At 47.7% G+C, this 25,910-nt stretch overlaps 1 protein-coding gene across 1 annotated transcript in view; it reads left to right on the forward strand.

Annotated features, from left to right (window-relative positions):
• FAT2 (FAT atypical cadherin 2) overlaps positions 1-20,579 on the forward strand; it is an 84,398-nt gene extending 63,819 nt beyond the window's left edge. The window contains exons 19-24 of the mRNA XM_043464912.1: positions 3,263-4,073; positions 5,600-5,745; positions 12,870-13,311; positions 15,677-15,830; positions 16,876-17,333; positions 18,641-20,579. Coding sequence (XP_043320847.1) covers positions 3,263-4,073; positions 5,600-5,745; positions 12,870-13,311; positions 15,677-15,830; positions 16,876-17,333; positions 18,641-19,173 — 2,544 coding nt within the window. The 3' untranslated portion in view covers positions 19,174-20,579. The remainder of the gene's footprint in view (positions 1-3,262; positions 4,074-5,599; positions 5,746-12,869; positions 13,312-15,676; positions 15,831-16,875; positions 17,334-18,640) is intronic.
• The last annotated feature ends 5,331 nt before the right edge of the window (positions 20,580-25,910 follow it).

Raw genomic sequence — 25,910 nt, forward strand, 5'->3', positions numbered from 1 at the left:
AGTCTCAGAACCACCTCCTGGAAGGCAAGGGGCTCTGGGTGTTTATGGATAAAGAACAAAGGGCCAGGCCTGGGGAGTGAGGCGGGCACGGGGAAAGGTGATTAGAAAAAGGTGCAGTAATCATTGTTCTGTCACAGGTGTTCCTAAGCTACAGGCCTCTGCATGTCCAGAAATGGAGGCAGTTTGCACTACCTGAGGCTGGAGTTTTCTGCCCTCTGACATCAAGGTCACTAAGCAGAACTTGGGCAAGCCCTGTTGAAGGGCTGGTGGTCCTATCCAGTCTGAACCAGTTCTATTCCCACTAGACACAGTTGACTCCCCAAGTATTGGAAAATAACTCAGACAACTATCTTATTGTTTAGGTTATATGCAGATGCAAGTCTTAAAGTGACTTGACTAGTGAAGGCAGGTGAAGTAGATTTGACTAATGATTATTCGTGGTTTCAGTGCCGGGGTTCAATGAGAGAACATATATACATGTGCAGGGGATTACAGTGATGATATCATGGGTTTTAGGAAAACTGCCCAAGAGAAAGTGGCCAAGATGCTGATGAAACATGCTGATGCTCATTGCATCCCCCCAAATCTTTTTTTTAAATCTTAAGTCTAGTGGATACTACTATCCTGTGAACTTCTCTGGGCTCAGAATGTTGTAGTCATCCATTCAGACAGACAGCCAGTCAGGCATTCATTCATTCAGCATCCATTGAGTACCTATCATATGCTGGGTCCCATGCTAGCAACGGAAAGAAGAGGGTGATCCCTGTCCCCATGGGCTTTTGATTCTAATTATGGAGATAAACAATAAACAGATGAAAGAAAGGGATGGGAAGCTCAAAAGGCACTGCAGAGACATATTCAGAGGGTGGCTGCCCTTGAGTTGAGGCCTGAGGAGCTGGCCACATGAAAAGTGGGCTGGAGAGTGTCCCAGGCAAGAAGAACAAGACAAGACCAATCCCACTTTGGGAAAGAGCTTGAAGTGACCCGAGACATGGTCATTCGGTCATCACATGGTAAGCAATGGTGGGAATGAAGCTGCAGGGATGGGCTGGATGGCTCATGGGGGCCTCATAGCTTGGATGACCATGTTATTTGAGGTCCAAACTGTGATGCTCCTGAGAGTTAGAGAGGCAGTAAAAACAGTTAATTGGCTATAACTGTTGATTTTCACAACAAATGAAAATCAAGACTGTCCTGGGCTAACCAGGAAGTACGGTCACCCATGATAAGCCTTGGTAATACTTGTAGATTCTAATCAAGGTGCAGTGAGAAGTGATGGAAGGGTTTCTAACAGGGAAGTGACCCTTCTTGTGTCTCAGGAAGTTCATTTTTTAAGTTCCAGAGAGAACTTGAAGGGGGCAAGAGTGGTTGAAGGAAACCAATGAGAAGTCATCTAAGCTGGAGGCAGGTGGTGCTGAGACCTTGATGTGATGATGAAGATGAACAAGTGGACAGATTTGCAACACGTTTTGCTTGGAAATTAGTGGGAGTTGGTGGTGGATTGGTTATGGGGAGAGAAAGAAAAGAGAAGAATCAGGACCACTCCCAGGTTCATGACTCCAGTGAAGTCTGGTTGGTAGGGCCATTTATGAGACTGGAGAGACTTAGATGGAGAGAGAACAGGTTTATGGGGTAAAATGAGGGCTCTGTTTAGGTGTTCAGGTGTCCAATAAGTAGCTGGAAATGGGAGTCTTCAGCTCAGAGAACAGATGTGGGCTAATGTAGAGAGTCTTCAAACCCAAAAGCATAGGTCAAGAGATCAGCTTCCTCTGATCTCTGTAGCCTGGCTCAGATTATCACTTAGTAACTCAGTCACTTTCTTGCATTTGTCCTGTATTTCCACTTTTGTTCACTGGGGGGCAGTATAGGCCAGCGGATTCTGCTCCGGCTCTACCTGCTGTACAGCCTTGAGCATGTTAACTGACCTCTTTGAGACTCAGTTATATCTTTTGTAAAGTAGGACACTTCAGCATACCTGCCTCATCAGACAGGTCAACTACGATCACACATTTAAGGCATGTAAAAGTGACTGGCACACAGTTTGTACTCAGTTAATGTCAGTTACATGTTATAATGCAGTGCTTAGTCACTCAGTTATGTCTGATTCTTTGTGAACTGTAGCCCGCCAGGCTCCTCTGTCCATGTGATTCTCCAGGCAAGAATTTTGGAGTGGGTTACCATGCCCTCCTCCAGGGGATCGTCCCAACCCAGGGATCGAACCCAGGTCTCCCGCACTGCAGGAGGATTCTTTACCATTTGAGCCACCAGGAAAGCCCATATATTATAATACTTAGCAGTAATATTAATTATTACCATTGTTATTGATATCTCATCAGTTACCCATAATTCCCAGAAGCAGGTGTATTATTACACCTTTCTTGCCCACTCAGAGCAAATCCACATGAACAAGATATTACTGTAGGGAAAACCATGAAGACCCTTGCTGACAGCTGAGAAAGTGGTAATGCTACTGAGGAGAGGAAGGAAAGCTTCGCCCTTGTCTGCCTAAGTCTGGGCAGAAAGTTGTAGAGATGCTTGGTGAAAAGTGCAAGGGAAAGGCATTTCTAATTTATTCTAATAATCACCTTGCTTAAAACCTTTGGTGGCTTTTCATGTGTCTGACTTAAATCCAACCTCGTGTTCCTCAGCCCATCAGTAACCACCTGGGTTGCCTCTCTGCTCACCTCTGGCCCTCAGCCCTGGCCACTATGGTCCCTTTCTGCTTTTTCAGCATTCTTTCCCACCTGAGGGCCTGACAGTTGCTGTTCCCTGTCTGTCACCTCTCCTCCTCACCTCTCTTTTCTCCTGATCACGGCGGAGGGCCTGGCCCATACAAGGCACTCAGTACATATTTGTTGACTGAACTGAAGAAGACATGCCCATCCCCAGCCTGACCCCAGTCACATAGGAAAGAGGAGTAAGAGAACCTGTTGGGCTGACAGTGGCCACAAAGGATGTGCTCTGAAATCACTAGGAGACATGTGATGACCCTCCTAAGGAAAGAGACAGAATGAGAGAAGTTCAAGAGGAAGGAAGCGTGTGGCTGGCGAGGCTTAGGAGGGACTCAGAGAGGTGTCAGATAAGAAGGTGGTAGAGTTAAGTTTTACCGCTTGGTGTGGGCTGTAAATCCCTCCACAAAGCCCTCGGTTCTTCTGGAGTGATGATTTTCCTTTTCAAATGCAACAGTGCGCTGAGCCCACCCTGGAGCAGCAGGGAGGCCCCGATAGCCACAGTCCTAATTCGTAGCCTGCTTCACCCACAGGTGTCAGACAGCGGCACCCCGCCCCTCTCATCTTCCACGTCTGTCAAGGTCCACGTCAGGGAGCAGAGCCACTACCCACCCTCTGCCCTCCCCCTGGAGATCTTCATCACCACTGGGGAGGAGGAGTTCCAGGGCGGCATGGTGGGCAAAATCCACGCCACAGACCGAGACCCGCAGGACACACTGACCTACAGCCTGGCAGGAGAGGAGAGCGTGGGCCGGCGCTTCTCAGTGGGGGCGGCCGACGGCAAGATCATTGCCTCCCACGCGCTGCCTCGGGGCCGATACACATTCAACGTCACAGTCAGCGATGGAACCTTCTCCACCATGGCTGGTGTCCACGTCCACGTGTGGCACATGGGGCCGGAGGCTCTACAGCAGACCATGTGGATGGGATTCCACCAGCTCACCCCGGAAGAGCTGGTGAGTGACCACTGGAGGAACCTGCAGAGATTCCTTAGCAACTGGCTGGACATCAAACGAGCCAACATCCACCTGGCCAGCCTTCAGCCAGCAGAGACCACGGCTGGTGTGGATGTGCTCCTGGTCTTCGAGGGGCACTCGGGGGCCTTCTCCAAGCTCCAGGAGCTGGCATCCACCATTGCTCGCTCAGCCAAGGAGATGGAGCACTCGGTGGGAATTCAGATGAGGTCAGCCATGCCTGTGGTACCCTGCCAGGGGGCAAGCTGCCAGGGACAAATCTGCCAAGAGACCGTGCGCCTGGACCCCAGGGTTGGGCCCACGTACAGCACAGCCCGGCTCAGCATCCTGACCCCGAGGCACCGCCTGGAGAAGAACTGCTCCTGTAAAGGTGAGAGATGGGCCTTTCCCAGGACCCCCAGTGCTGCTGGGCCTGGCCAGCCCAACTCCAGGGCTGGAGATCCCAACACAGGGCTCTCGGTTTAGTTAGAGGGACGTTTTCACAGGATTAAGGGCCATGGACCACCACGAGACAGGTATGGCCTCACAAAATCTCATCATGGAATAGCGCCCTAGTTCTGGTCACTTTTTTAAATTTTGAAAATAATGGTAAGAATACAAGAGACAGTTCAGACCACAGCTAAAAGCATAGACTCTAGCATCAAGTTGCCTGGGTTCCAATCCTAGCTATGCCGCTTGTGAGCCACGTGACCCAAGGAAAATTAATTAACTTCTCTGTGCCTTTGTGCTATACTGTAGGGATTAAGCAAGAATTAAATATTAAGTGCTTGCTTAGAAAAGTGCCTGACATATAAAGGTGGTCAATTAACCTGAGTCAGTAACACTACTACTACTATCACTACAGTCCGATGGGTTTAACCTTAGTATTCAGAGTAGGCAGCTCAGGTTCAAATCTGAGCTTCTATCATTTACTAGCTGTGTACCCTGGAGTGGATTATTAAAACTCTCTTTCTGCTCCTTTTGACCTGTGTTCCCTCTCTTCAACAGTTCTCTTCCCCTCCTCTCAACCCCCCTCCCCCCAAACCAATCCTCTTCCCTAGGAATCTGGAGCCCTGACAACTGATAATCTTATCCACACTGAGGTTTTAAGGATTTAATAAGTGAACCCACTTCTGGGGAGGGTGGATTTAAAAAAAAAAATCTGGGGAGGGCATTGCTTAATATAACACAGCATTTCTCAAAGGGGTTTCCACAGAATGCTCTATCCAAGGGCCAATGGTAGGTGGTCCACATTAAAGGGTCCCATGGTCAAATAAGCTTGAAAAACTCGTTTAAGTGAAGTTTCAGACCCCTCACTATGCAACAGTGCCTTAGCAATTGCTATTGGGGATGGGGCATGCAGGACCTTATGGAAGTTTTAAACACATTATTTATCACTATTTTCTTTCTTCTTGACTTAGCAGCCTATCATGTGGGATGTGCTTATTCAAATGATTACACTCCTAATGATGAAGGAGATATCTTGAGGCAAAAAGCCCTTGTGGTGTTCCTGAAATCACATATATATTCAAGATCCTCTCCAGCCTGGCCTCCTTCTTCCCCAAGTGACGTCAGAAACAACATGGAAACTATGGAGGATTTTGATATCAACCAACATACTTGGTTGATAATATTTCTGGCTCGATTCTTGTTTCCTTCATGGTTTGAGCTCATAGTTTCTGATACAGGCTGGGACCCAAGGCAAGGGTCCCTGGGGCCAAAGAAAGGTGTGCAGGGTGATGGACCCTGTCTAACAGTGTGACCCTGGACAAGTTACCCCACACCCTCGTTTCTTCACCTGTAAAATGTGAGCAATAACTTTGCTTGCCACCCAAGGGTTGAGTGAGACAAAGTCGGTTCCAGTGCTCCGTGGTGACCACTTGGATGTGGAGGTGACACCTTCGGTTGCTTTCACAGGTACTGCCGTGAGGTTCAGCGGTCAGAGTTTTGGGCGGTACCATCTCCCGGAGGCTCAGAACGGGCACATCCACTTCCGCCTGAAGACTCTCCAGTCACAGGCAATTCTCCTGTTCAGCAATAAGGCAGTGCGTCTCTCCCTGAAGGTAAGGCATCGCCACCCCGAGAGATTTCCTGGGGGCGTGCCAGGCTGGGGAGGTGGGGCAGATGGGCGTGGCCAAGAAGGCAAACTTCCGCAAAGAAATCCTTGCGTGGTTTATTGTGATCCTGGGTGCAACTCTCGAAGGTCAGAGCACGAGACTTTCTAGTTACAATGGCCAAAACCACCCCACTTGGGGACGCATCATGCCCTAGTACAACAGAGGTTGGGCTGTTCTGAGGGATGACAGAGAGCCTCTGAAGATACAAAGAGAGATGCATGAGGCCACCTAGACCTGGCTGATGCTTTTATCACCTTGGCCGAGTAAGAGACCAATGTTCCCCAAGATGGGTTGGACCAAGGGGGCGCTCAAGATGCCAAACTCAGCATTAAGGTACATGGAATCATATGGAGGAAAATGAATTTCCTTTCTCAGGGTCTTTCAGTTTTTCTGATTATATCTTGTAGAAAGTCTCAGAGTACCTGCCTGATTTTAACACCTCCATCACACATGTCCATCTCCCAAACAGAAAGGAGACTTTGGCAGCTGGTTCATGCTAAGTTGCTTCAGTTGTGTCTGACTCTTTGCAACCCTATAGACTGGAGCCCAGCAGCCTCTGCTGTCCATGGGACTCTCCAGGCAGGAATACTGGAGTGGGTTGCCATGTCCTCTTCCAGGGAGTCTTCCCTGCCAAGGGATCGAACCCACATCTTATGTCTCATGCATTGGCAGGCGGGATCTTTACCTCTAGCACCACCTGGGAAGCCCCATTTAGAATTTTTTAAATATTTATTTATTTTTACTGCACTGGGTCATCATTGATGGGCACAGGCTTCCTCTAGTTGTAGCAAGTGGAGGCTACTATTTGGTTGTGGTGCCTGGGCTTCTCATTATGGTGGCTTCTTACGTTGCAGAACGTGGGCTCTAAGAACAGGGGCTCAGTAGTTGTGATGCTCTGCGGTGTGTGGGATCTTCCCACAGCAGGGATCTGTGTCCCTTGAGTTGCAAGGTGGATTATTCACCACTAGACCACCATGGAAGCCCTAGTTAGAATTGAATTCATTTAGCAAATATTTATCAAGCATTACTATGCAACAGGTACTCTTCCAGGTACTTAGGTCTTATCAGTGAAAAAGATTTTAAAAAACCCTCTTAGAGTTTTCATCCTATGGTGAGAGACTGACAGTAAACCTAATAAATCAGAAAATTACAGAATTTGTCTAAATATGATAAGTGTTTGGGGTTAAAAGAAAAAAAAGGTTAAGGGGGATCAGGAATGTGGGAAGTTACAATTTTAAATAAGGTGGTTAGGGAAGGTTTCATTGAGGGTCTAGTTATGTAGCCCTCTGGAGGAACAGCATTCTAGGTAGAGGGAACAGTCATTGGTAGGAGATTGCTTGGCATGTTTAAAAACAGCTCAGATGTCAATATGGCTTGAGTGAAGTGAGTCGGAGAACAGTATTAGCATGAGTTGAGGTCTGATACGTAATAAGATGAGATGAGATCATATCTATAAAAAGTTCTCAGGCTATTTAAGGACACTGGGTTTTATTCTAAGTAATGTAGGGGATGTTAAAGGTTTTGAGCAAAGAATTAACATGGTTTGACATATGTGAAAAGGGTCCTCATGGCTACTGTGCTGAGAATAGACTTTAGAGGAACAAGGATGGAAGTGGAAAGACCCAGCCCAAAGGAAGTAATTCTGGTAAGAGATGATGGCAGTTTAGATTAGGGGAATGACAATGGAACTGGGGGAAAAAAGAGTTCAGATGCTAGAGGTATTTTGAAGGCAAAGACAACAGGACTCCTGATGAGCTGAATGAGGGCTAGGAGAGAAAGCAAGGAGTAAGATATTGACTTGGAGCAACCAGAAGGAATGGAGTTGCTGCCAACAGACCTAGCCAAGGATATGGATAGAGTAGACTGGGGAAGCGGGGGTGACCAGGAGTTCCATTTGGACACATGAGCTTGAGACAACTATTAGACCTACTAGTGGAGCTGGACAAACAAAATCTAGTTAGAAAGTTCTGGGCTGGAGGTGAAGATCCGAGATTCTTCAACATATATGTAGTATTCACAACCATGAGACTGGGGAGATCACCAAGGAGTGCAGGTTAAAAAGAGGGTACATCAAGGATTTATCCTTGAGATACTCCAACACTGAGAAGTCAAGAGAAGAGGAGAATCCAATAAAGGAGAATGAAAAGATGCAACCAGTGATGCTGAAAGAAAATGAACAGAGTATTGTATCTGGGAAGCCAAATGAAAGGCTTGTATTAAGAAGGAAGCAGTGGGACTTCCCTGGTGGCTTGGTGGTAAAGAATCCATGCATGAAACATGGATTCAATCCCTGGTCTGGGGAGATCCCATGCCTCAGAGCAACGAAGCCCATGCACCACAACTGTTGAACAAGTGTAGAACCTGGGAGCCTCAACTACTGAACCTATGTGTCACAACTACTGAAGCTCACATGCCCTAGAGCCCAGTGCTACGCAACAAGAAAAGTCACTGCAATGAGAAGCCCATGCACCGCAACTAGATAGTAGTCCTCACTCTCTGCAACTAGAGAACAACTGCGTACAGCAACGAAGATTCGGCACAGCCATAAAAAAATAAATAAATAAAATTATATATAAAAAGAGAAGGAAGCATTAAGTGATCAGCTCAGTCATGTTCTGCTAAGAGGTCAAATAAGATATGAAGTGATATCAATCATTGGATTTGGCAACAAAGAGGATGCTGCATAATCTGACATCAGTGGTTTCTATGTCATGGTGTCATGGTGGGTAGGAGCAGAATTTTATTACAAAGGGAAAGCAAATAAAGAAAGTGCAATCTGACAGGAGATTTGGGTTCAATAAAACTTTTTTTTTTAAGATTAGAGCAATAGGGACTTCTGTGGTGGTCCATGCTCCCAAAACAGGGGACCCAGGTTTGATCACTGGTCAGGGAACTAGATCCCACATGCCAGAGCTAAGACGTTCTTATGCCTCAACTCCTCAACTAAAGATCCCACATGCTGCAACAAAGATCAAAGACCCTGCATGTCACAAGTAAGACCTGGCAAATAAATAAATACATAAATATATATATATTTTTAAAAGATTAGAGCAATAACAGCATGTCTATATGATGACTGAAATGACCCAGTGGATAATGAACAAAGACATAGGAAGGAGAAAGGATAGTCAGTGGTCTCTTGTCCAATATATACGAGGTTAAGAAGCGTGGGGTGGGATCTAGTGCATGAATAGAGAGATAGGCTTTGGACAACATGGACAGATGTGATGGTGACCGTGCCTATAAGTTCCCATCTGGTTGCTGAGAACAAGGATGGGGAGAGAGGCATTAAGGGTCTAAGGAGAGAGAAGTGAAAATAGTCATCTGGGAGAGTGAGGGGACTAAACAAGACAGTGAAAGTGAAAGTGTTAGTCACTCAGTCTTGTCTGACTCTTTGCAACACCATGGACTGTAGCCCATCCGGCTCCTCTGTCCATGGAATTCTCCAGGCAAGAATACTGGAGTGGGTGGCCATTCTCTTCTCCGGGAGATCTTCCCAACCCAGGGATCGAACCTGGGTCTCCTGCATTACAGGCAGATTCTTTACTGTCTGAGCCAACAGGGAAGCCCAGCCAAGACAGTACAATCGTACAGTTGTTGGGTAGTACAAAGGACACATTTGAGACTCATGGCCATGAAATTAAAGGGAGACAGATAAACAAAGACTGTGTGTTACTCCCTAGCCACGTTCAGCTCCATGGTACCTATACAAAGTAGAGGGAAAGTTGAGTTTTACCTGATGTGTGTATTTGCCATGTGAGATCTACCAAGTTAGAAAGGGAAAAGAATTTATCTATGGACTTTGAGCTTGATAAGGTGAGGAATGAGGACATGACAGATGGGAGAGACAGTGAAGAAATGGAGGGATCAATGGAGTCATGGTCTTTGGTAGCTGAAAGCAGCAATTTAATAACAATGTTTTGCGTAAGATGTACTTATTTTTTAAAAAATTTTTAATTGAACAATAATTGCTTTACAGAATTTTGTGGTTTTGTCATACATCAACAAGAATCACCCATAGGTACACCCATGTCCCCCTCTCCCATCTCCTTCCCCATCCCAGACTTCAGCCTGTCACAGTGCCCCGTTTGAATTCCCTGAGTCACACAGCCAATTCTCATTGACTATCTATTTTACATTATGGTATGGTAATTTTCTATGTTACTCTCTCCATACATAAGATGTACTTATTTTTGACATTCTCTTTCCTCAATGGCAAGTTATATTGGTTTTCTATTTGCTGTAATAATACTAAGCATTCTTTTTAATAAAGGTATATGTAGCACTCAACCAGGGCAAAAATCGGCAAGATTGTGTACAAATGGCCAGTCTCTAGAAAACACTGGGTTAGATCTTCACATTTCCCCCAGAGGAAGCTCTACTTAATCCAGCTCTACTTAATAGTTTCACTTTGTTGTTGCTCGATTGCTAAGTTGTGTCCAACTCTCGGTGACCCCATGAACTGCAGCACACCACCATTCCCTGTCCTTCACTATCTCCCAGAGTTTGCTCAAACTCATGTCCATTGAGTTGATAATGCCATCCAACCATCTCATCCTCTGTCATCCCCTTCTCCTCCTGCCTTCAATCTTTCCCAGCATCAGGGTCTTTTCCAGTGAGTTGGCTCTTCGCATCATGTGGCCAAAGAATTGGAGCTTCAGCTTCAGCATCAGTCCTTCCAGTGAATATTCAGGGTTGATTTCCTTTAGGATTGACTGGTTTGATCTCCTTGCTGACCAAGGGACCCTCAGGAGTCTTCTCTAGCACCACAGTCCGAAAGCATCAATCCTTCAGTGCTCAGCATTCTTTATGGTCCAGCTCTCACATCCATACACGACTACTGGAAAAACTACAGCTTTGACTATATGCACCTTTGTCAGCTTGTGGATCCCCTGAAATCATCTTTGAGATCCACTTCAAGAACTGCTGAACTGTTGAATAAGGCGTGGGGGTGAGGGGGAGGTTTTTGGTTTCCCTGAAGGCTTAGGAGAGTAGAACACTAGAGAGGCCTGTGAAGAAGAATCCAAAAGACAGGGTCCAGCGAGATGTCTCTGGGCCTCAGTTTCCTCATCTGTGAAATGGAGATGTCACCTCTGCCCAGGACATTCCATGGAGAACAGCAAAGGCCAAATGAGACCATAAATGGAAGCGCACTTTGAGGGTTTTTATGCTCTACAAATACAATGTCTAAAAAAATACAGCCTTGACTATTCTAGCCAAAGCAATCTATAGATTCAATGCAATCCCTATCAAGCTACCAACGGTATTTTTCACAGAACTAGACCAAAGAATTTCACAATTTGTATGGAAATACAAAAAACCTCGAATAGCCAAAGTAATCTTGAGAAAGAAGAATGGAACTGGAGGAATCAACCTGCCTGACTTCAGACTCTACTACAAAGCCACAGTCATCAAGACAGTGTTGTACTGGCACAAAGACAGAAATATAGACCAATGGAACAAGAATAGAAAGCCCAGAGATAAATCCACGAACCTATGCGACACCACCTTTCTTTGACAAAGGAGGCAAGGATATACAATGGAAAAAGACAACCTCTTTAACAAGTGGTGCTGGGAAAACTGGTCAACCACTTGTAAAAGAATGAAACTAGAACACTTTCTAACACCATACACAAAAATAAACTCAAAATGGATTAAAGATCTAAATGTTAAGACCAGAAACTATAAAACTCCTAGAGGAGAACATAGGCAAAACACTCTCCGACATAAATCACAGCAAGATCCTCTATGACCCACCTCCCAGAATATTGGAAATAAAAGCAAAACTAAACAATTGGGATCTAATGAAACTTAAAAGCTTTTGCACTACAAAGGAAACTATAAGTAAGGTGAAAAGACAGCCGTCAGATTGGGAGAAAATAATGGCAAATGAAGAAACAGACAAAGGATTAATCTCAAAAATATACAAGCAACTCCTGCAGCTCAATTCCAGAAAAATAAATGACCCAATCAAAAAATGGGCCAGAGGACTAAACAGACATTTCTCCAAAGAAGACATACAGATGGCTAACAAACACATGAAAAGGTGCTCAACATCACTCATTATTAGAGAAATGCAAATCAAAACCACAATGAGGTACCATTACACGCCAGTCAGGATGGCTGCTATCCAAAGTCTACAAGCAATAAATGCTGGAGAGGGTGTGGAGAAAAAGGAACCCTCTTACACTGTTGGTGGGAATGCAAACTAGTACAGCCGCTATGGAGAACAGTGTGGAGATTTCTTAAAAAACTGGAAATAGAACTGCCATATGACCCAGCAATCCCATTTCTGGGCATACACACCGAGGAAACCAGATCTGAAAGAGACACGTGCACCCCAAATGTTCATCGCAGCACTGTTTATAATAGCCAGGACATGGAAGCAACCTAGATGCCCATCAGCAGATGAATGGATAAGGAAGCTGTGGTACATATACACCATGGAATATTACTCCGCCATTAAAAAGAATTCATTTGAATCAGTTCTAATGAGATGGATGAAACTGGAGCCCATTATACAGAGTGAAGTAAGCCAGAAAGATAAAGAACATTACAGCATACTAACACATATATATGGAATTTAGAAAGATGGTTAACGATAACCCTATATGCAAAACAGAAAAAGAGACACAGAAATTACAGAACAGACTTTTGGAACTCCTGTGGGAGAGGTGAGGTGGGATGTTTCAAAAGAACAGCATGTATACTAATCTATCGGTGAAACAGATCACCGCCCAGGTGGCATTGCTTGAGACAGTGCTCCGGCCTGGTAACTGGGAAGACCCAGAGGAATCGGGTGGAGAGGGAGGTGGGAGGGGGGATCGGGATGGGGAATAAGTGTAACTCTATGGCTGATTCATATCAATGTATGACAAAACCCACTGAAATGTTGTGAAGTAATTAGCCTCCAACTAATAAAATTAAAAAAAAAAAATACAGCCTTGAAAAATCACTACCCCTTCTACCTGTAAAAATACACTAACATTCTTTGCACTAGCAGCTTCTGAGCAAGGGTTTTTCTAAGCACTTCCTGGTTTTGCTGACGGTCATCTGGGTTTTCTTTACAGCTGGTCAACGGAGTGCTCCAGCTGGAATACCACTGCCCCGGTGGCTTCTATGGAAATCTCTCCTCCCGGTCGCACGTGAATGACCATGAGTGGCACTCTGTTCTGGTGGAGGAGATGGACACTTCCGTCCGCCTGTTGGTTGACAGTGCAAGCAGCACCTCCCTCGGGCTCCCAGAGAACTGCCGGGGTCTGAAGCCTGAAAGGGACCTATTTCTGGGTGGCCTCGTCCACTCGCATTCTTCCCCAAATGTCTCCCAGGGCTTTGAAGGCTGCCTGGATGCTGTTGTGATCAACGGAGAGGCACTGGAGCTGCTGGTCCATGGCAAGAAGGTGGCTGGCTTGCTGGAGAGGTGGGCCCTCACGGAGTGCTGCTTCCCCAGTGACCAGTGCGGCCAGAACCCATGTCTCAACGGTGGGAAGTGCTCGCAGACCGGAGGGGCAGGTAAGGCTGTGGCTGACCCTGAGGCTTATCCCAGGAGACTCTGCAGAGGACCCTGACACGCTGGACTAGCAATCATGGATCACTGTAGAGTTGACTTAGCATATTTCTCCACACCGCCCCATGAGGGAGAGAGGGGGAGGAAAGAGAGCCACTAAAGCTCTGTTTTACTACTCAGGAAACCACTGTGCTATGGAAGGAATACCTGGAAAGGTAAGGGAACTCAGCCAAGGTCACGGGGCTGAAGTTAGAGCCAGGTTCAGGGTTTAGATCTCAGTGGAAATAATTCCTCCCTTCCCGTTACTGTCTGGTGAGTTGGGATTGGCTAGGTTTACACCAGGAGAGGCCAAGAGTCTTCTTTCTCCTTCAACAAGAACTATCTTTCTACTTGTTTTTCTGGATGGGGGAAGGGCGTGAATGGGGACCTCCATGTAGAAGGCTGAGGTCAACACAACTGTGTCATCATTGGCCCATGCTAAGTTTCTCTTTCTTACTGCCCTTGATACCCCACTGCCTTTTCCCTTCCCCAAACTCACAGGCAAACATTTAAAGCTGGTTTTTGTTTTTGCTTTGTTTTTTTGGCCACACTGCACAGCATATGGGATCTTAGTTTCCTGACCAGGGATCAAACCCTCACCCCTCAGTGGAAGCATGGAATCTTAACCACTGGACTGCCAGGGAGGTCCCTAAAGTTTTTAAAAGAGTCCTTTCAACATGCATGAACTATGTTTCACTTGCTTGAATGTTTATACTCTTCCATCCACACTGCCACAAGTAATTATTTTTTCTAATTTATTTTTTTTAATTGGAGGATAATTGCTTTACAACATTGTATTGGTTTCTGCCATACATCAACATGAATCAGCCATAGGCATATATATGTCTCCTCCCTCTTGAACCTCCCTCCTACTGCTTTTAATTTTGGCTCAATTTGCTGAGGTGTGCATGTGCTTACCTTTCCCCTCTCCACTTTTCTAGCAATGGACATCCCGCTTCCATCAACAGTGCTGTACTGAACATCCTTCCATGTCATCTTACGAACCTACATGAGAACTTTTACACACACACACACATGAAATTCACAAACCCAGAGTATACCAATACTTTGACTAAGTCAGGCCAGATTGCTGTCCAGCATGGCTGCAGCAGTCTGTACTTCCACCAGCAAGTGCATGGGGTTCCTAAGCACCTATATCCCTGTCAACACTTGGCCCTCTCCCATTTTCTAATGTTTGCCTGGCTGATAATACTGTCATTTCTACCTGAGATATCCAAGGAGTCCATCACTTGTGTGTCCCTACTGCCATCAGTCTGACCCCAGCCCTCATCACCTCTCATCTTCTCTTCTGCACCAGCCACCTCTCTGCTCTCCTGCTTCTGTCCCTCCATTAGCATCTTCCAGCAGGACACCAGAGCCATCCTTACACAGTGCAGATCTGAGCACATCGCTTTCCTGCTTGGAACCTAGCGGTGGCTTCCCCTTGCTGTTCAGATGGAGTCCTGATATCTTACTCCTGCCTGTGGCTCCTATGCACTGGACGCTTCACCTGCTCCCACTCTCCCCTCTGCTCCCTAGGCTCACGCCCGCCCTGACCCCTGGTGATATGTCATGCCCTCTTCTCTGAGTCTCTGTACACGTTCTCCTTTGCTTAAAGCATCTTCCTCTTTGCCTTTCTATCTTTTTGCCTGGCTAATTTTTACTCATCCTTCAGGTCTGAACTAAAATACCACCTCCTCCAGGAAACTTGCCCTGGTCCCTAGTTTAGGCTAGTTCCCTCCCCTAACACTTTCTTTCAATAAAATGAATTTTTATAATAACTACTAATATACTGATATGATCTATAACTGTCTCAGCTTGATCCCTCAAGTTGCCATTTGCTTGTGGTGTGACTTTGAGCCAATGTCATACATTCCCATGCTCTGCTTCCTGGCCAGCCATCAACTTCCACCTGTCCCCAGGTGCAAGGACAATAATAGTAACTAATGATGAGGACCATAACAGCAACCAATCTCAGAGCCGACAGGTGGATCAGATGAGCTAATACATGAAGATGCTTTGAACAGTGAGTACACTGAATAGCATTGTCTAGGATGACAATGATGATACCCATTAGCACCTGTGAGGTGACTAACAGATGTTCCCTGTAGGCTGTAAGTTGTTTGAGGGCAGGGATCAAGTCTTCTTGCTCAGCTGAGCACCACTGCCCAACACAGTGCAGGTGGCAGAGGGAAGCACTCATTAACTAAGTGTGGACACTGGGATCTGCAAACATTCGGGGTCCCCCTCCATCCTGGAGGACCAGTCCACCCGCAGTCACCTGACGACTAAACAAGTGCATCCTCTCACCTCCCTGCCCTTTCCTCCCAGGATATGTCTGCACATGCCGCCCACAGTTCTCCGGGAAGCACTGCGAACAAAGAAAGGAGAACTGCACCTCAACTCCCTGCCTGGAAGGTGGAACTTGCATCTCCTCCCCCGAGGGAGCCCCCTGTATCTGCCCTCACCCCTACACAGGAGACAGGTAAGCACAGGAGAAGCCCCCGGCTGTGGGCTCCTCTGCCTGAGGTTTGCAGCACCTCTGCCCTCTGAGCCCTAGAGAGGCCAGTGGGCAGCCAGGGGCTGAGTAATCCAGCGACCTGGCCTCTTGGCCTCTCCCAGGGGTCAGGCCTTCTTCCTCCCACCACCTGCATCAGAACACCCTGGGAGGGGACGTGCTCACTATAAAGACAGACCACCCAGGCCCTCTGCTGCAACTGGTGGACTGGACTCACCAGGCTGGGGCCCAGGAATCTACTTCCTACCAGCTCCTCAGGCACTTCTGGTCTATGCTGAAGTCTGAAAATGCTCAAGTTATTCTCTTGCTCTGGCCCCTGACTTTTCAGAAAGTGGCCTGGGGGCAATGATTCCCCTTGGGACAGGCTCCACTGTGGACTCAAACCCCACCACTAGCTACCTGTGCCTCACATAAGGCTGCCCTGCGGTTGCCAGGGAAGGAGAATCATCCCCTAGAATCCTAGACACAAAGAGGCTTCTGGCAATTCACTGGCTTTATGGTTTCCCAACTTGGAAAACTTTAAAAATCATGAGGGAGACTTATGAAAAATACAGATTCCTGGAGCAATTAAATTGGAATCTCCAAGGAAGGAGGCCTGGGATTCTATTTATAACACGCTCCCAAGGGACCCCCCACCCCTGCTGTCAGTGTGTGTGTAAGAGATCCAATGATGTGGTCCACCCACCCATTTTACAGGTGGGGAAACTGAGGCCCAGAGAAGGAAAGGGCTTCTCCAAGATTCCCCCATATGTTTATCTTAAAGTCCTTTCTCTCAGCACCTGGTCAGGGAACTAAGATCCCACATGCCACAGGGCAACTAAGCTCGCAGCCTGCAACTACTAAGCCCAAGTGCTTCAGAGCCCGCCTGCTACAACTAGAGAATCTGTGAACCACAAAGAAAGATCCTGCATGCTGCAACTAAGACTCAATAAAGCCAAATAAATAATAAATAAAGAGGGGACATGGAAAGGCCTATATAGTGACTGGGTCCTTTATTTCTCTGTACCTATAGGTGTGAAATGGAGGCCAGGGGCTGCTCAGAAGGACACTGCCTCGTCACCCCTGAGATCACAAGGGGGGACTGGGGACAGCAGGAGATTCTGATCATCATAGTGGCCCTGCTGGTCATCGTCGTCATCTCCACGGTGCTTCTCTTCTACTGCCGCCGTTGCAACTCGCACAAGCCCGTGGCCATGGAGGACCCAGATCTCCTGGCCAGGAGTGTGGGTGTTGACACCCAAGCCACGCCTGCCATTGAGCTCAACCCCCTGAGCACCAGCTCCTGCAATAACCTGAACCAAATGGAGCCAGGCAAGACCTCGGCTCCGAATGAACTCGTCACCTTTGGACCCAGCTCTAAGCAACGGCCCATGGTCTGCAGCGTTCCTCCCAGACTCCCGCCAGCTGCGGTTTCTTCCCACCCTGACAACGAGGCCATCATTAAGAGGAGATGGTCAGGAGAGGAGATGGGTCAGTATAGCCACAGGCTGTTAGCCTCTGGGATTGATGGAACAGGGCAGTAGATGGAAACACTCCATTATCTGAGACATGATGGTTTTCAGCCACCATCCAGTCCACGAAGGGATGTGGTCAAGGTCAGGGTGTACTAGTGGGCTGGACCAGACTTCAGGCCTCTGGACTCAAGAGTCTATGCCTCGTTCCACTGAACTGTGATGCACTCTAAATTCCAAGTCACTCCACAGGATTAGCTCTTTCTAATGTTAGTTTTCTAAGACGTCCATGGCAGAAACCCACAGACCCTGGATGGGGGTGGGGAGGATCCGTGGGGTTAAAAGGGAGCTTCTGTATATATTTACTTGGGTTTCCCTGACGGTTCAGCTGGTAAAGAATCCACCTGCAATGCAGGAGACCTGGGTTTGATCCCTGGGTTGGGAAGATTGTCTGGAGAAGGGAAAGGCTACCCACTTCAGTATTCTGGCCTGGAGAATTCCATAGACTGTATAGTTCATGGGGTTGCAAAGAGTCGGACATGACTGAGTGACTTTAACTCACTTACATATATATTTACACTTTTCTGGAAAGGGAGAGAGAGAGGCAGTTGTCCAGTTGGCTGGCCACCCAGTCTAGAGGTAGAGCAGCCTTGGGCCAGACCTGGCTCATCCCAAGGAGGGATCTTCACCCTCCTTTCACCTTCAGCTCAAAAGGGGGTGAATTTGTAAAGTACTTTATGTTTCCAGGCTACTAATAGTTCAACAGTTATTGGCATTAACTGTCTGCCGATAGGGTAACTGGGACCCATATAGACACAGTGACTTGTTGTAACTCTCCCAACTCTTCAGGACCTGGGATAGAGGTAGGACCAAGGATGCCTGACCACCAAGCTTCCAAGCCACATCTCATGTAATCACCCCCCGTGATAGACACCATCAGGTCTCCTAGTCCAAAAGACATGTTTGTTTCCCTCAACTAAGGAGACAAAACTCACCAGTAGGATTTTGATGGAGCTGCTGTCTCCAGGAATGGAAGTTGGCTGCATGGAGCCATTCAGATTCTTCCCTTATTCACTCACCCTTGAAGCAGTGGCACAGATTTGCAAAATGGGCTGGCTTTGAGTTAAACCTCTGGCTTTCAACTTGGCCCCACTGAATTCTAGATATTAATTTAAGCTGCCAGAGACAACACACACAGATGGGCCACATACCCACTGACTCCTGGGCTCCTCTGCCACATGCTAAGTCATGTACATTAGCTCTAAGGCCAGCTAGAACCTTCACCAGGGAAACTCAGGGCTCACCCTATCATGTGTTCCCTTTCAGTGTACCCAGGCGGAGCCACGGTCTGGCCCCCAACTTACTCCAGGAAGGAACGCTGGGAATACCCCCACTCCGAAGTCACCCCTGGCCCTCTGCCACCATCGCCTCACTGCCACCAGAACCCAGCCGTGATGCCGGACCCCAGTGGCCTCTATGGGGGCTTCCCCTTCCCACTGGAGCTGGAAAACAAGCGAGCACCCCTCCCACCCCGTTACAGCAACCAGAACCTGGAAGATCTGATCCCCCCACGGCCCCCCAGTCCCCGGGAGCACCTGCCGGCTCCCTGTCTCAATGAGTACACGGCCATCAGCTACTACCACTCGCAGTTCCGGCAGGGAGGGGGAGGGCCCTGCCTGGCAGAAGGGGGCTACAAAGGGGTGAGCATGCGCCTCAGCCGGGCCGGGCCCTCTTACGCTGACTGCGAGGTTGGGGGTGGGCACCCCATGGGCCGGGGCCAGCCCCAGGCCCCCCCCAACTATGAGGGCTCTGACATGGTGGAGAGTGATTATGGGAGCTGTGAGGAGGTCATGTTCTAGCTGTCCTCAGAGGGAGGCAGGCGGAAGGCTGAGGACTCGACACCTCCCCCCCGTCTGGTGGGGAGTGAATTGAGCATGGCTGGGAAAGAGGGAGGGAAGCCCCCATACCCAGTCCAAGCTGCCAAATCTTGAAATGTGCTCTTGCAGACCCCCAGCTGGTCCCTGAGGATGGAGGGAAGCTGAAGGTAGAGCTCCAGACACAGCACCAGGGCCCCCAGCAGAAAGGGGGTGCCCAGAGCCGTTACCCTGGAAACCCAGGAAAAACTGGCTCCTGGGATAGGCAAGAGGCAGTGGGTCCCCCTGATGGTCCCCAGGGATCCAGAGCCTGAACTAGTGGGCCGACCCTGACGGGCACACTCTTAGACCTGCCCACAGCTGCGCTCTGCCGGCCACGGCGGGCCCGTGCCTCACAGGCAAGCACCACACCTGCAGTAGAGACAAGGTCCAAGGTCACACACCCTGCGGGGCCACAGGGCTCTCCAAGGGGCTGAGAGGTGAGCAGCTACCACATGTCACCTGTGCACCCTGCCTGCCAGGCGTCGGGGGTAAGGTGATGAACCTCGGTGACGAGGCTTCTCCACCGGCATCGCTTGGCCTCAGCCTCCTGATGGTCCCACTCCTCTAATCTAACTCCAAGCACCTTGTCCCTCCTTTTCTAAGCCATGTGACTTTCTACCAGCCAGGGCCGGCCAGGATCTGTGCAGCCCTGAACTGTCTTTGTTAAAGAATTCAGACCTCATGAAACTCTGGGCTCTTCAGCCCAAGTTTCGCAAGCACTTTGGGCCAAAGGCAAGAAGGGCACGATTCTTCATGTTTGAAATAATTCTTAGGCACTTTTCAACCTTGCTGTCTGGATGAGCTGCCCCATAGGGACTTTTCTTCCCTAGACACAAGGAAGTCAACTCCTGCGCAGGGAAGGGAGGCAGCAGGGAGTCAGACACCAGGAGGGTCCTCTCCTGCCCCCTCTGTCTCAGAGGCCTGCCAGTCCAAGTATTACCTGCAGTGACTCAACCCTATGCATGGAGGGTCAGTGTGGGCGCATGTCTGCACATATGGGCGCCCATGTATAGTACGTGTGCACACATGTGCAGAATGTATGTAGCCAGGAGTGGGAGGGACCAGAGGCTTCTGGTGGCCTGGCCACTCCTTCCCCTGCCACTCTGGTCCACTGCTTTTTCATGTGTGTTGTTTAGGGACACAAAAGTAAAAAGGAAGAGAGATGGTGACTCTTACCCACGAGGCTGCTGCTTATAGCTAGAGGGAGCTGTGTGGGTGAGAGGGTGTCTGTGTGTGTGGTTCGCGGCTGAGCGGGCGACTGTGAGCGTGAATGATAGGGTGCCTGGTTTCATTGCTCATCTGTTGTTGTTATTTTTTTTTTTAACAATAAAATATCTTTTTTACTGTTATTTTCTTTGTTCCCTAGGCTGTTTGGGGTTGGTTCAGGGGAAGGTCACAAAGGTCTACCAGCCATTCCAAGCTAAGTTTCATGGAGTCAGGGGGTCGGAAGGGACCCCAGAGGTCACTAAGCACCATGATTCCCTTGAAAAATGGCTAAACTGCAGATCCCTGAGTTCCACCCACACATACAAAATCAGAACCTCTGGGGGTAGGGCCTAGGACACTGTTTGGAAAACCACCTCTAGTTCTGACACAGTGGGGCACAGTGAGTGGACAAGTCTGCTAAAGAACAAGTGAATGAAAGGCCCAGGACAAGACTTCAGGACTGCTGACCTCTGGCCAGCACCCTTGGCACCACATCGCAGTGGCCAGGCTGAGGAGACTTAATATCACAGGTCTTGGGAGGCCAGTTCCCTGATGCCCAGAGTCACCTGTGGCCACAGCTCCACAGCTCCACAGCTCCACAGCTCACCTCGAGGCCCAGCTGGATGTGAATGTCACCAGGCAACCTGGTCCTTGCAGGCCTTGCTGGTCCATCACTGAGACTGGAGGGTCCAGTCCCTGCTGTTGGGCTCCCAGCATAGGTGAGCAAAGAAGGCATGCCCATGGGTGGTACCACAGAAGACAGTGGCTTGGGCGCCCAATGGGCTCAGTTCCAAACTAGCTCTGCCACACCGTAACGTGGCCTCAGGCAGGTACAACCAGGCCTCTCACTGGTCAGTAAAATGAAGAGTAAATAATACCCCTATTCTGAGAGAGAAGATCAAAGAGCTGATAGCAGCATAAACAATAAATGGTGACCTTTATGCTAGGGAACAATACCAGGTATAGTATGAAGATAAGATTAGCTTATCAGAACGGTGCAAGAAACCACAAAGAATCTAGTCCAGCAGAGCCCATTTTTCTGTTGCCTTTTGGTTTTACTTTTATGATTTTGATCCTGATAAAATGACACCTGTTCTATTGTTTATTTAATATTTTTCTTTTAGATTTAGATTTTTAAAAATATTTTTATTCACCTTAAAAGGATATGGCTTCCCTTCTGGTTCAGCTGGTAAAGAATCCGCCTGCAATGTGGGAGACATGGGTTCGATCCCTGGGTTGGGAAGATACCCTGGAGAAGGGAAATGCTACCCACTCCAGTATTCTGGCCTGGAGAATTCCGTGGACTGTATAGTGCATGGGGTTGCAAAGAGTTGGACATGATTGAGGGGCTTTCATTTTCATTTTTTGGACTTCCCTTATGGTTCAGCCAGTAAGGAGTCTGCCTGCAATGCAGGAGACCTGGGTTCAATCCCTAGGTTGGGAAGATTGCTGTGGAGAAGGAAACAGCAATACACTCCAGTATTCTTGCCTGAAAAATCCCGTAGCCAGAGGAGTCTGGCAGGCTACAGTTCATGGGTTCGCAAAGAATGGGACACAACTGAGCAATTTCACTTCTCACTTCTCTAAAAGGATAATATCCATAGATGAAAAGAAGTGAAAGTTACTAATTTTCCTAGCGCCATATGAAAACACATAAACATCCCGGTTTTCAAAATGGCTATGCAGGGTCCCCTAAATCACCTCTGGGAAAGACGGAGCCAGTTCATCATCATTCCCAATGCTCCTCACCCTGAGGCCTGCAGAGCAGAAGGGGTGGATCTGAAGTCCCACAGGTAGCACTTCACAGTAGTGAGACCATATTCAGGTCTGACTCCAGACTGGGGGTCTCCGTAAAAAAACTCCCTGCTCTTCTCGTAACTGCGGAGCCTTTCTCTACCCAGCCCACCTCTCCCCCTGCCAGGTCCCTCCTCCCCTTTGTCTCCTGCGCCTGCACATTCCCAGATCAGCCACTAGAGGGCTCTCTGGGATCAAGATATAGAGCTGTGGCAGCCCCAAGTGTTTTTCGGGAAAACCCTCCCATCCTCAAGCCACTAGGGTTCTGACTCAAAATGTCCTGAGTCTGACACAGCATGACAGTGGCATGGAAAGGCAGAGACCCAGGTCTCCTGACTTGACCCAGGTGAAAACACAGTTCACCATAATCATCCTCACCATCACTTCTTATTGGCACTTGCTATATGACAGGTGTTGTGCAAGTGCTTGACATGTCTTATTTCATTTAGTCCTCATCAAGTTCATGGTGTGATGAGCTTTATTTTCTTGGGCTCCAAAATCACTGTGGATGGTGACTGCAGCCATGAAATTAAAAGACGCTTGCTCCTTAGAAGAAAAGCTACTGACAAGCCTAGACAGTGTATTAAAAAACAGAATCACTTTGCTGACAAAGTTCTGTCCAGTCAAAGTTATAATTTTTCCTGTAGTCATGTACAAATGTGAAATGGGATCATAAAGAAGGCTGAGAGCTGAAGAATCAATGCTTTCAAACCGTGGTGCTGGTGAAGATTCTTGAGAGTTCCTTAGACTGCAAGGAGATCAGATCAGTCAATCCTAAGGGAAATCAACCCTGAATATTCATTGGAAGGACTAATGCTGAAGCTGAAGCTTCAATACTCTGGCCACCTGATGCAAAGAGCCAACTCATTGTTAAAGACCCTGAAGCTGGGAAAGATTGAAGGCAGGAGAAGGGGATGACAGAGGATGAGATGGTTGGATAGCATCATCAACTCAATGGACATGAGTTTGAGGAGATGGTGAAGGACAGGGAAGCCTGCTGTGCTGTAGTCCTTGGGGTCCCAGAGTTGGACATGACTGAGCGACTGAACAACAACAAAGCTTATGGTGTGAATACTGTCATCTGTGTTTCATAGATGGAGGAAAAGAAGCACACAGCAAGTAAGTGGCTTGGGACTTCCCTGGTGGTCCAGTGGCTAAGACTTCACACCCCTCAATGCAGGGGACCTCGGTTTTATCCCGGAAACTAGTTCTCGAGTGCTGCAAGCAAGAGTTCACATGCTGCCACTAAATATCCTGAGTGCTGAAACTAAAGCCTGGCGCAGCCAAATAAATAAATAAAGATTTTTTTTTAAGTAAAGACAAAAGAGTATTTACAATATTTATATTTTAAAAAAAGAAAAGAAGTTAAGTGGCTTGTAACTTATGGTAGTGACTTCAAGTGGAGTCTCCCAGTTCATGAGTGCTAGGGCCAGGATTCAATCCAGGGATGCCTGACTCCAGAACATTTGAGTTTTTGAAACTAATCATAAATCTGGGACATCAGAAGATTAAGGAACAAGAGCAACTAGGACTGAGAGGGCTTAGTGCAATGATCCAACTAAGTTCAGAGACCAAGAATGTCACTATAATTCTAGGTGGTATAAACAGCTGGAGTGTCTGGGTTTGGGGAGGTAGAGTCTGCTCAGGCCCCCAGGGTTCAACGTCGGCTACCCTCGTAATCCTGCATCCAGCTCTGAGGCTGGGCCTTAAGAGCGACACAGTAATCTTGGGCACTGATAGAGGAGGGGAGCCGGGAAGCGGTGGGGGAGGACTCAGAACCATGCTCCAGGAGGAAGGGCAGCTGGAACCCACCAGGACCTACGGCAAGGGAATTGTGAGACTGCTCCTTGCATGGGCAGCCTGCACTGGCGCACCATCACACGGCATTTCTCAAGACGTCACGGAGAAGCATCTTCCAGGAATAAGAGCAGTGCTTTGGAGCAACACACAAGAGGTCTTGGGGGAAGAGCAGCAAAAAGTGAGTGTCTGAGGGTAAAGACGGGCAGACAGAGCCACACTACCCTTTTGTGGACTGAAGATTAGAGATTCTTGGCGGGGGGTTGGTTTCAGTTTCACCCACCACTCACCAGTTCCTAACAGGCCACAGACCCGTAGGTACAACAGGGGAAGGGGACCCCTGTTCTAGAGAGCAGCAGCCGTCGCAACTGGGTATTAAAGTTGAGCTTCAGATTGAGCACAGGGAGAAGGACCGGCTGGGCTAAGAGAATAGCCCAAAGGGAAGGCCTGAAGGTCTAAAGTGTTTCCGCACTGGGGGGAGTTCTGATGGGTGGGGGTGAAGGAACAGTGGAGCACAGGGTGGGGAGAACAGCCTGGGGTGGGAATGTGGGAGGAGCTAGATGTGCAGACAGGGGTCTAAGACATACTGTGTCCATCGAGGGGTGTGATGTGAGCAGTGACAGAATCAGGTGGCAGGGCAGTGGATCCAAGGGCCAAAGACATGAGGTCTAGAGTCAGACAGACCTGGCTCCACCATTTAGAAAACGTGAGATCTTCAGGACTTCCCCAGTGGTCCAGTGGTTAGGACTCCATGCTCCCACTGCAGGGGCATGGGTTTGATCCCTGGTCAGGGAACTAAGATCCTCCATACTGTGTGGTGTGGCCAAAAATGATAATAATTCCGGATTTTTCAAGTCTCCTGCCATTGTATTATCATACTTCTATAATTTAAAAAAATTAAAATAATAATAGAAAATGTGTTATTTTGGGCAAGTCATTTAACCTGTTATGCTTCAGTTTGAAAAGCAGGGATATTAGCAGCACCTTACCTCTCTGGGTCTGAGGACAGAATATAGGTAAAGTGCTTAGCATGGTTGGCACAGTAAATGCTTAGAAGATGTTAGATATGTTATCATTGCTATTAAAAAGGCAGATCCTATTGTAGTATCCATGATCACACATCTTTGTTTCACAGCCAAGACACAAGGACATCTCCCCAGTTAGGGGTAGGTAGAGGCTAAGTATATTAAGGCAGCGGTTCTTGAGAGGGTGGTGATTTCCAAACAACTCAACACACACACACAAACAACACACAGAGAACTTTGACCATGTCTGGAGACACTTTGGGTTGTTATGACTGGCAGGATGCAGGTGGCATCCAGTGAGTAGACCAGAGATGTTGATAAAAATCCTACAGTGCACAAGACAATCTCAACAGCAAAGAATAATCCAGCCCAAAATGTACATGGTATCAAAGCTGAGAAACTCTGTCTTAAGGAAATATACGTGGCCTTTAAGTAGCACCATAGCAGCTGGGAACTGGCAAAAGCACACTTATGCCAAAAATTGTGGTTGTAGCACATGGTTTTGCTCATTTATAAAAAGGCACCATTCTGGATTCTACATTTGTCAGAGTAAATATCAATATCAGGTTGAGTGAAAAGCAATCCAAATATATATACGCACGTGTGCATACATGTGTATATGTATATGTATGTACATGTGTGTGTGTGTATACATAGCTAAAATAATATACCATATACCATGACCAAGTGGGATTTATTCCAGGTAAGCTAGGTTGGTTAACTATTCAAAGATGATCCATTTTAATCCATCATATCAACAGGCAAAAAAGAAAAATTTTAATGTCATAGCAATTGATGCAGAAAAGGCATTCAACAAAATTAAGCCAGTCATGATTTCAAGAAAATCTATCAGTACAG

Source organism: Cervus canadensis, chromosome 4, assembly GCF_019320065.1.
Source record: "Cervus canadensis isolate Bull #8, Minnesota chromosome 4, ASM1932006v1, whole genome shotgun sequence".
NCBI classification, from domain to species: Eukaryota; Metazoa; Chordata; class Mammalia; order Artiodactyla; family Cervidae; genus Cervus; species Cervus canadensis.